This window comes from Asterias rubens, chromosome 1, assembly GCF_902459465.1.
Source record: "Asterias rubens chromosome 1, eAstRub1.3, whole genome shotgun sequence".
Taxonomy (NCBI): domain Eukaryota; kingdom Metazoa; phylum Echinodermata; class Asteroidea; order Forcipulatida; family Asteriidae; genus Asterias; species Asterias rubens.
Window position 1 is genome coordinate 23,613,825 of NC_047062.1, and position 12,230 is coordinate 23,626,054.

General features: G+C 37.5%; 1 protein-coding gene across 2 annotated transcripts in view; it reads right to left on the reverse strand.

Moving 5' to 3' along the window:
* Positions 1-8,768: 8,768 nt before the first annotated feature.
* LOC117297847 (Golgi resident protein GCP60-like) overlaps positions 8,769-12,230 on the reverse strand; it is a 31,010-nt gene continuing 27,548 nt past the window's right edge. Inside the window, exons 8-9 of one of the 2 annotated variants that reach the window (XM_033781021.1) lie at positions 10,901-11,186; positions 8,769-10,191 (exon numbers count right to left, since the gene is read on the reverse strand). In XM_033781021.1, the coding sequence (XP_033636912.1) occupies positions 9,969-10,191; positions 10,901-11,186 (509 nt within the window). In that variant the 3' untranslated portion in view covers positions 8,769-9,968. Of the gene's footprint in view, positions 10,192-10,895; positions 11,187-12,230 lie in introns of both variants that reach the window. The other variant, XM_033781015.1, reaches the window with a different exon arrangement.

The following is a 12,230-nucleotide window of genomic DNA, read 5'->3' on the forward strand; positions in this document are numbered from 1 at the left end:
TGGAATCTTGTTTCTCTGATCAGCGCATCATCATCTGGGTTGAAGTCTTCATTATTCTGATGGTACAGGACTCAATCGGTGACGGAGTGGGAGCGTCCTTTTACACTTCAACCAAAATTCAAACTTGAAACTTTACTCCAAGAACTTAGCGACGTGTTTGCCCGAACAGGGGGAGACGTCCGATGGTACACTTGATACAGATTCATCAAACATTTTAACGGGCAACAGAATCCTTTCCGACTTGCGTTTTGGACTTTGAAAAAAAAAAATCTTAAGTTTGTTTTTGGCTTCGGAATTTAAAAAAACCCCAATCTTTTTAGTTTGTCAATCATGTAAAGCAGGACATTGGTAAAACAGACTATCAATGAAACATTAACTTGATTTAACTTAATAAAATGCTTTCGTTCCATTAATACTTAGATCATTAAGTCGCTTCACTTTCTAGATAGTAGTTGGCCACACCGACCGGCACACACGTTTGCGCAACTCTGCTGCTTCTACAGTTCAGTGGTGCTTAAAAAAAATCAAAAAAATCCCTTAAAAATTGCCTTTTTTATATAGACTAAGTCAGCCAAAAATATTTCTCGTGCCGTTGTACGGTTCGAAATTAACTGCGTAAAAAGTTTGGCCCTACCCCCCCTATTATTAAAATATTGATCAACCAAGTGCACCCCCTATAGGGGTGCAGAAGAGACTGTATCCCATAGTAATGTACACCAACAAAGTAATCGACTAGAAATTTGCACATGACACTTATACAAGGAGTCAAATTCAAATTACCATAAGATTATATTGCTAGGTACATCAAAATGGAATGCAGCCCCTTATTAAAGGTATCGTCTTATAGCTTGTTGTGACTTTAAATAACAATAAAATGGAGTCCCATTGTGGACTTAGTCATTTTTTGACTAAATCACTAGCCATTGTTTGTACTTAGTAATTTTTTGGACTTAGTAATTTTTTGACAAAAACACTTTCTGTGTCCTTTTGTGGACTTAGTCATTTTTTGAGCAGAAACTCATAGTCAATGTTTGTACTTAGTCTTTTTTTGGACTTAGTCATTTTTTGACAAAAACACTAGCCATTGTTTGTACTTAGTAATTTTTTGAGCAGAAACTCATAGTCAATGTTTGGACTTAGTCTTTTTTTGGACTTTGTCATTTTTTGACAAAAACACTAGCCATTGTTTGTACTTAGTAATTTTTTGAGCAGAAACTCATAGTCAATGTTTGTACTTAGTAATTTTTGACTCTCTGTGTCCCTTTGTGGACTTCAAAAACTTTCCAAGATTGAGATTATAAAGTCACAGAACAAGCTATAAGATGCGGCCTTTACAGAAGATACAACATTGGTAGTAACGCTATTGTGAATTTAACTTATAAGTTTAATGCGGGAATTTAGTGAACATGCATTACCGTAAATTTTGGTAAGCATGCAAGTAAACATTCATCTAAATGTCCACTTGATGTAAAAACTGTCTTGAGATAAACAATAAATAAAGAATTTGTTTTTGAAACGCTGCAAGTTTTAGATAATGTTTTTTGTGTCAAAATTTGTGCACTCTATGCAGTATATGAATACCAATGTTGTACCTTCTTTATAAGTAAGAAATGCAACCTGTAAACCATAAAGGAGTCAAATTTAATTAGATTTGTTTGAAATAAAAAAAGAAAAAATGCTTCGATTCTGTAAATATTCTGAAAATGCACAAACAATTATTTTACAAGTTTGTGGAAACCAAATAGTTAATTTATGTTTTCATGAGACTAGTTTTTTTTAGCCATGTGGACTCCTTTTGGAAAAAACAGGTTACATTTCTTCCTTGGTTGATCATTTATATTTCTTAGCTATGGTTGTCATTTGCCAGCTGATGTTTTTTCTCGGATAAATTCTTAACTGGTTTTGGGGTTTAAGTTGAATTTTGAAACTATACACATTTTCAATACTTTTAATAAATACAAGTTTGAATTGAAAGCTGTATTTGATTTTACAAATACAATTTTTGAATTGTGGCACTTGACAAGTGCATAAAAAAAGAAGACATTTTGAAATAATTTCAATGAGGTTTAAGCAATTTTACATCAACTGGCACATTTCTAACCATCAATTTAAGCAACTATCAAAATGAATAGTAAGGAAGCAATAGGAGTGCCAAAGCACCCCAAAAACAAAAATTGTTTTAATTAAAACATTCCGGAAACGTAACATACATCTTAGTCATAATCAAGTTATTGAGGAAGGGGTGGGTGGGGGTTTATGTCTAACAGTGTGGATGCACTAACTGATGTTATTGTTTTCTTTCTTTGGAAAACATGAGTTTGTTCAAATAAAGTCTTGAAAATTCAAATAAACAATCTAGTCTGGTTTGCTTATTATTTTCTGATGAATCATAATACTTGGACAATTATTGGTTCTATGCACGGCTTTGGTGATCCCCTATTCCCCTTCTAGGTGTTGATGAATTAATTAAAAGTAACTTTTAGAAAATAATAAAGATTGGGGATACTTTTGGTAATTATCAAACACCAGTCTCCTCACTTGGTGTGCCTCAATAAATGCATAAATCACAAACCAGTGAAAGTTTTGGCTCAAATGGCCATCAAAGTTGAAAACAAAATATGAAAGGAAACCTACATTCCATGCATAAAATTGTGTGCTTTCATATGCATGAGAAAGGCTTCATGCCTGAAGCCTTTCTCTAAAACTACATTTCACTTCATTTTACTTTGAAGGGTGTTTTTCCAACAACATTGTTTTAACATCAACATGGCCAGTGCTCTAACGTTTTCAGGGTAATTAATTTTTTGAGTAACTACCAAGTACACCTATTTAATAGGATGCATTCAAAATTATAAAGCTAATTTCTTTTCCTCAACATTCTTGGGGGGGGGGGGGGGGTAGAGTTACATATTATTCATGAACAGTAATTCCATGTTTGCAAGTACAGAAATACAGTGTAATCGGTCCTTTTGGTGAATTAGAATCAGTTGTAAAACTCCAAAAATGCTCATTCACAATATTAGGTAATAACCTCAAGGGTAGTTTAGTATCGAATTGACGATGCTTAGACTGTAATACAGACATGATGTTAGGCTCTTGAGGGAAAAGTATGAACATTTCATCGAGAAGAAGGGCTCATCTAAATGAAAGTTTTTAATAGAGATTTAACGGATTCTTCGGAGGCCCCACAAAAAAGAACAAGTCTTAAATAATGTGGGTCTTAGGAGAACAAAAAAAGTATGAGAGAAATTTGGGCAAAATTAATGTGTTGGTATAAATTATTATGGCCCTACAGCTAGTAATAGAAATATACATTTTGGTTGTCTTACAGAACGGTTGAGGCTTGTACCTCAGTGACTGCTGTTGTGACTGGAAAGACTGCTGAGATGCAGGGAGAGGCAGCATACACTTCTGATGAAAGGGAAACATTCAGATTCCACGAACTCTGAAAAAGAACAAAATTATATTTAGAGTATGGATGTAAATTAGCGTTCATACATAATGAGTGGATCTAGAAAGTATAAGGCATTAGGAAATTTTACTTCAGGACAGCATGTTCAGGGGGCCTTTAAATTGTCTCCACATATACATGACATGTACAGTACTTCATGTCGTCAAATCTAATTCCCAACACACAAGAAAACAAGGATCCGAAAACAATTCAAAGAAAAATATGTGCGCCCTGTGAATTTACTCTAAACACCTGCATTGAACTTTGAAGAAATTGGAGAAACAAAAAACGTGTAGTGCAAAGTGTTAGAATTCATCAGCAAAGTCGATGTGGGTCAATGTTTCAGTGGTTTAATCAATTTTAACACAATCTATGTTTCTTCGATTTGTCTTGGGTTATATCATTAGCCGACAATAGTTTGACTGTATTGCCAAGACAATCAATCTTGTCTTAGAAACCCCCTCAATGTTCCTCTTTTGCATCAACACATGAATCACTTACCTGATTAGGAAGATTCTATGAACATCCGTGTAGTATCATCATGGAAGTTGTTAAATTTTGATGTCGGTTTTCGATGTAAAATGTTGCAGAAAATCTGCTTTTCCACCACACACACGTGGAGCAGTCGCCTTTGAAGACACGATACCCGTGATCAGAAACAAAATGGCCGCGGAGAGTAAAAGGGTGCACCAACCTCGTTCCCAGGGGTGCGTTTTGGCGGCGGTAACCAAACACTGTTTCCGTTGTTGGTCGTTGGTTCTGCTGTTAAGACTGAACGATGAACGAGTTGTGAGCTCGGTTACCATTTTGGTTATGACGTCATAAACAACTATCGGTTACAGCCGCCAAAACGAACCCCAGGAGTGCTTGGGTGTAGCGCCCCCTGTCAATAGTCTTGAAAGACTTCCCGTATCTTACCGAGTCCTAAGATGAGGGGTAAACGAAAACAAAACAATATTTATGTTTTAAAGAGCTAACCAACTGTTGGAAGAAAGAGCAAGGTCTAAACATGTTATTGATGCAATCAAACTCCTTTAGCAAACAAGAATAAACGTTTCGTTTATTTTGTATTTTTGTACCCTTTTTTTTATCTATTTGTGATGTGTGCTTATAATTGCATTGCATAGAAAAACTGATTTTTGGACAAACTATTAACAGTTTATTAGAGAAAGGGTCGGTAGAGGAGGGTGAGGATATTGGATTTCGGTTTGGTAAACTGAAATGAATGTCTCAATACTTGGAACCACAAATATCACCATAGCGCATCATTCTTTTGGGGAAGGGTAAAAAGTTAGTTCATTCACAAACCCCTTAAAGGGTTGCACTTTTTGTAGGACAGAAAACACAATGTCCACAGATTTACACCAAACTTACACAGTTTGAAGAAAATGATAGCAGAAAGCTTCCCTGAAAGTATTACGTGCTGAGGTGCTGTAGTTCTTGGGAAATGAGTAAAACAGTGTCATGGAAATAATTTTCGTCTCACGTCACAGATCATGAGACGAAAATTACTTTAAAGGCAGTGGACACTATTGGTAATTGCTCAAAACAATTATCATCATAAAACCTTTCTTGATTACGAGTAATGGGGAGAGGTTGATGGTATAAACCATTGTGAGAAACAACTCACTGAAGTGACGTAGTTTTAGAGAAAGAAGTAATTTTCCACGAATTTGATTTCGAGACCTCAAGTTTAGAATTTGAGGTCTCGAAATCAAGCATCAGAAAGCACACAACTTCGTGTGACAAGGGTGTTTTTTTATTCCATTATTATCTCGCAACTTCGACAACCGATTGAACTCAAATTTTCATAGGTTTGTTATTTTATGCATATGTTGTGATACACCAAGTGTGAAGACTAGTCTTTGACAATTACCAATAGTGTCCACTGTCTTTAAGCATGTAAAAACGTAAACTGCGCCAATAAAGTATCTAAACACTTACAAATGGTCAGATTTATCGGAACCTGAAATAGTATACAACAATTTAATTGTTCGTTTCTATTCACCGTTGATTTCTGCACGTTTTGACACATCTTGTGTTGCGCTACGATGTTGTTTGGTGGATTTATGGACACTTGAGTGGCTTAAGGTCGAATTTCAAAAGTTGCAAAAGCCCCTATTCACCCCAATTCCAAAAGGGAACTCACATAAGCATCACACTCAGACAAAATCAAGACAAATACACAAACTCGTTTCGTTTACATGACCATGAAATTAATTGCCGTAACTGCTGTTATCCTGTCCTCCATTCTTGGTGTGTCCTCCATCACTGTCCTGAACGGCAAGGAGTCGTCTTCTCATACTCTCAACGAGACCTCTGATCTGTCCCTGGTCAATCCCCTGCCATTTCCTGATCAGGATGCGTCGCAAACCCCTCGAGAGTGGTGTCAGGCTTTATGGACTTGTTCACTTTCTTCTTCTGCTGCAGAAGTCACCCTCGGACGGCCACTCCTTGGCAGGTCGTCCACATTTCCCTGAGCTTGGTAGCGATTCCACCATTTACTGACCGTCGCTGGTGACGTTTTTACCTGATGAGCTGCAGCTCGCATCGACGTACCGGCTTCTATCAAACCAACGATCCGTTGTTTGGTCGTTTGAGCCATCTTTCCTGTTATCTTGAAACACCATTCCCTGTCTTACCATTGTTGGTTACTGACAATTATTGGTGAGTATGTTCATCGCAACCTATTTATCCAAAACGCGACAAAAAAAACGTCATTTATAAAAGGCGAGCAAAAGAAACGCCGATCTTACTCACAATTACAACGATTTAGCTTGAATAGAGGCTTTTGCAACTTTTGAAATTCGACCTTAAGCCACTCAAGTGCCCGTAAATCCACCAAACAACATCGTAGCGCAACACAAAATGTGTCAAAATGTGCAGAAATTAACGGTGACTCGAAATGAATAATTATTTTTTGGCATACTGTTTCAGGTTCCGATATATCTGACCATTTGTAAGTGTTTAGATACTTTATTGGCGCAGTTTATTTTCATGACCTTGTTTTACTCATTTCTCAAAAACTACAGCACCCCAGTAAGTAATATTTGAAGGGAAGCTTTCTACTTTCATTATCTTCAAACCCTGTAAGTTTAATGTAAATCTGTGGACATTTTGAAAAAAAAACATGCAACCATGCAAAATATCGACGACAAGGACACACCAAATGTAAAACAATAGTGACAAGGTGTATATATTTTAGACCTTTTCAGCATTTAATATTTATATCATTATAAACTCACATGGTGATATATATTTATTTTACACATGAATCTTTATAATTATTAAGAAAAGAACCTTAACTATCTGATCATAATCCACAATATTTAGGTCATTAGAACAACCTGTCATAGACCCCAAAAAATTGTGACAAATATTCACTAGAGTTTATCCAAACCATTTTCTATCAAAAGGGGACCCACAACAACAACCCCTTGAAACAAAAACATTTCAAAGATTTGAGTTTTGTTCAAAGAAAGCATGGTGTAGGAAAAGGTGGTTACTTTTTAAACATCTATCAAAAACAAACATATTGCAAAACTAAGCTTTACACTAGACAGCTTAAACAATGGACATTAAAACCATTGAGGCATACCTGCTGAATTCTTGTTCCTTATTAACTGTTGAGATTTTTGTACATGTTCATTTCAAATTAATAAATCAAAGAAAGGAATTCCTGTAACAGCAATTCAACTTTAAAGACAATACCATTGAATTCCTTGACTACTTTAAGGATAACAGTTAGTTATCTTAAGAACGTGATACTTTGTATTGAATAAGCTCTCCTGAAAACCACCGAGGCATACCTGCTGAATCCTTAGTCCTCGTTTACTGTTGAGATTTACATGTACATTTCAAATTAATAGAACAAAGAAATAAAGTAACCCGAAAATTAAATGTACATTGGTGAGAACTAAACATTAACTTACACTGTGTATTTCTAGCTTTATCATTCAGAAGACAAAATGCACAAGTCACAGACTTTCTAGTTTTATGGACTCCATCTTCAATATCTACTTTGCTGTGTGTCTTATGTTCTTTTGAGAACTTGTCTTGCTGTTTACTCTTTTGCCGCAGAATAGACTTTCAGAATTTGGGAGACTTCTCAGTTCCGAAAAGTGGTTCTGAAAAGAACTGTTCAGAACTGTGCAGTCTCCTGAAATCCAAAAGTCGATTCTGTAGCAGTTGAATAAACAATTGCAAGACAAGTTCTCAAAAGAACTTAATCTACACAGCTAAGTAGATATACACACATGGTGTTACCACAAACCGATTATACATTGATACCTCACCATGCAATGCCTCAAACACCACTTACATAGCCTCGCTCGAATCTCTAAAGTTATTTGGTTCTTGAATGAAATTTTTTTCTTATCAGGAGATCCAAAAACACATCCCTCAGTCTCGGCCATTTTTTGAAACTAAGAATGTGTAACTATAGACGATGTGACCTGTGACATCACATGTTTACAAAAGAGCCACAAAGCCTGGACTTTCTACAGGCACAATTTGTACACAGCCTAATGGAAGGAAAGATAAAACCTTATATTTTATGGAGCATTTATTGTCTAATTTTTATCAACTTTTGATATGATGAAAGGGGGCACATCTCAGCTTTTACTTTCATAACTCTTGGATTTATGTGGAAATTATGACACAAAATGTCAACTTTCCCATATGACCAGTGCAGTATCTTGCCTGCCAGACTAGCCAAAGAATGTGCAAGGTCACACTTATTGTAAACAAAGTTCACATGGTCTATACTCAAAGAATTTTGCATTGCAATTTCAGGACTGAATTCCAGATCCCACCAACAAATCTTGAAAACACCAACTTCTTCCAGTGTGTACTCATTATTTACATATTTCTGGTGATGAATCAAGATTTATTCCACTTAAAATGTTAACCTCAACACGACTTATTTCTACAAAAAGAATAAAACACTGTTTTCTTTCCTTGTATGTATGTAACAATATTCATTTTTAACTTTCATTGTTTACTGGACATTGGTTGAATGAAAGTCACTGGGCATGATTGGTAATTGTCAGAGACCAGTCTTCTCACTTGATGTACATCCCAACATATGCATAAAATAACAAACCTGTGAAAATTTTGGCTCAATTGGTTATCAAATAATGAAAGCCAAAAAAATAAAAACCTTGTTGCACAAGTTTGTATTCTTTCAGATGCCTGAGAAAGGCTTCAGGCCTGAAGTCTTTTTCAAATTGAACAATTTTAGTGAGATTACCTCTTTCTCAAAAACTAGTTACTACAAAGGTATCATTTCTCACAATGTTTTTTAACTATCAACAGCTCTCCATTGCTTGTTGCTAGGTAAGTTTTTATGCAAACATACATTTTTAGTAATCACCAAACATGTCCAGTGCCTGTATATGCATTACAGAGACCCATAAAGTGATAAGGGTGGGGGGTGTATGCAACCTTAAGCCTGGTTCACAATTCCTGCCAATGACGAATTTTGACGTTACAAATTCGCAACGAGTAATTGGAAACAATTGAGCACCGAAACATGCGCTGCGAAACCTTTGTAACGTAACAACCATGTTACTTCAAATCTTACTTAGCATTCGCATGAAGTATGAACCGGGCTTTCCTGAAGGAAACATGTACCTAAATAAGTACATACAACAGCGATATACAGATGCCAATTTTCTAGGTTTACATTGATCATTACTTGTCACGCATTCTCTGCATGAGCTTACTGGCTCTAAGGGCATAAATGCAAACTGAGGGAAATCACCAATCAACTTGAAGGGATGGGGGAAGGAAAGTTCAAGAGTAAGGGTCGGGGAACCACAGGGAAGGAAGGAGAATGGGAGACTTTTGAGACGCTGGGGGCAGCAGACATAACTGTTCCTTGTTGCAGCTCTGAGCCTGAGCGCACATGTTAAGTATTTCGCGCGTAGGTCTGAGCACGCGCACTACTGGCGGACCATCCAAAAGTCTCCCATTAGATCACAACGCAGACAGCTCTACGAAGCATCTATAAAGACTTTGTAAACAATCACACATTGTTTTTTGCCGCGATCACACAAAGCACACTTGTTTGATCCTATGTCTTTCCATTAACATCTCCAAGAAATCTCTTTCTTCATCTGCTTCTCCATCTTTATAGCACTATCCGAGAAAAAAACCTCCAAGAGGACCGATGCTGAATCACACAGTGTTTCTTGCAGTGCATAGAAGCTCAAATTAAAATTGCATTCAACCAAATAAAGTCACCGCTTGTATATATTTCTGTGCATATACAGTTCCTTTACCGCAAGTTCTCAATCCAAGGGTGGGGGAAGGTGTTGAATCTTGACGACAGCAAAGTCTTTAATACAGACGCTAAATGCAACCTCACTACAAGAAAGCCAGCACGTACGAATAATGACAATATCAAGGCCAGCGAGTGTGTGTTGCAATTATAAATATAACCAGTTTATGAAGCAATTTAAGTCAAATCGATCTCTCACTAGGCACCTACACACCACAAAACCCTTCGCGTCTCTTATGATGGATCGTCCCGTGTGTAGTAGACTTTGTAGTAAAGACTCTTCGCACGGAAGAGGGAGTAGGAGTTGTCAAACTTCAGCAGGTAGACGCCGCGACCTGGGTACTTGTGACTCCCACAGAACTTGAACTGGTGACTGTCCCGCCTGTAGATTGGTATAATCTCGTCAATAGGGGGACCATTCTCCTTGGCGCCTCGCTCGGGGTCTGGTTTGTCCTCTGGAAAAAGGAAAGAAAAGACGGTACAGCAGTGAGTCCAAGTTGGTACCATAAGTGAATTTGATAGTTACAGTTAACCCTAACTCATTAGTGCCTTTAGGGACCACCCCCCCCCAACCCCTGAATCCTCCACTTTGTTCGAGTCTATGGTAACCTAACACTTAAATGTTAGGACTCTGATAAGACTGGTATGCCCTGCCCCAAACGCAGAGAGGGTGGTACAGAGTTAAATCCTCCTAAATCGTTTAAAGCAATTTTGGAGCAATTGGGACCATTAGAGTCCAAGAGGTATGGTTTAAACGAAAGGCCTTGAATTTTATACTTAAAGAGGCACAGTAATATTCCTTTGGTGAGGGTCACTTTTATGAGGACAATTTTTAATTTGTATTGAAACTTTGCAAAGGGTACCACAGCAAGAGCACAGGGCATCAAGGCAATTGCTGTGGGTGCCTTGGGTTATTTCAAGGCCTGCATATAGCAACTCAAAACCCAAGCTGTTGGACTCTGATTATGACCTTTAAAGCATTCAGTCCTACACAAGAAACAAAAAAAGCAGTTGGAATTTGATAAAACTGGTTTGCCTTGCCCCAAGGGCAGAGAGGTTGGTACAGGGCTTAAATGTACCAAATAATTTTAAACGATGATTCAAATTTTGGAGGACTTTTGACTGTTGCGAGTGTAACAAGTAAGGGTACTGCTCTCATACCTTCATCATCATCATCAAGCTCATCCTCTTCACTTGAGTCGCTAACATGAACGCTGATAGCATTGCTGGGGGCGACCGTCCACTCAAAGTGTAAACCAAATCCGATATCGCAGTAGTCCGTAGCAAACTCCCAGAAGATGTATTTGCCCTCCTCGTGAGTGGGCACCCGTACCGTGACGGTTTCTCCGTGCCCCACCTTGATCATGCCCTCAGAGTCCTTGTCTAGCTTCTCCTTGAACTCCTTGCTGTCTTCTGCAGTCCAGCAGGTTGGCTTGGCTATTTCTGTCCCTTCTAGAAAAAAAGCACATCATTATACGGTTTAAATGGTAAGAATATCATTGTTTCTTGGAAGCGCAGATTTATTCCAATCGTCAAGTTTTTAATAAACACACCATACAATTAAGGCATACCTGTCGGCATTGAAACCTCAGAAATAGGAACACCAGTTTTATGGGTCCACAGATAGTGACGCAAGAAGTAATGCGAGTAATGCTTATTTAAAAGAAAGGAAAAAATCACTGTTTCCTGAAAATCTGTACTGTTGCAAGTAAATGGCACCTCGTTTGACAGAAATGTTTGATCTTGCTCATTGCTGTCTCTTGTCAAAAATAGAAATGTTCTGATTTTCTACAGCCAGTAATCTCAATAATTTAGACAATTCAAACAGAAGACTTTGAGGCGCTAGGTGGCAGCAGCCTTACCAAGTAAATAGCCATTGTTTATGTAGTTCTAGCAAGAGCACATTACCAAGGACAATGGAATTACCTAGTAAGTCTGCTGCCACCTAGCGTCCCAAAAGTCCCCTATTAAATCTGAACAGTTTGCAGGTACACAGATGTTAAGGTTGAATAAGCAGCCACGGTTACGGCTACAACTATTGCTAAATGGCATACTACATTAGCATGATGGCGTAGCTGGCAATTCCGACATGGCCTAAGCTGTGAACATTTCAACAAATTTGGTGGCCATGCATGAGAGAAAACAACAGTTTACGTTTTGTTTGTGATTTTGTGCATAAGGATTAAAGTGTCATTCTGGTTTCAACTTTGGTACAACAATAACTATTTGAGATTCTGAAGTAGCAAAGCAGTTTCGTTTTACTTTACCTTTAAGCATCCAATTTACCATAGATTGCTTTTCTCTTTTTTCAAATTAGTGGAATGGGGAAGAAGAGTTCCATGCCAGAGCTGCCAACATTTGTATCTCATAATCAGGGAGATTATGTCGAACAATCAGGGAGATATTAGTAACCACATTCAGCATAATAGGGAAAAGTTTCCAAAATCAGGGAGATTTTAAAAAAAATTCATGAGATCATGGAAATATTGGTTTATT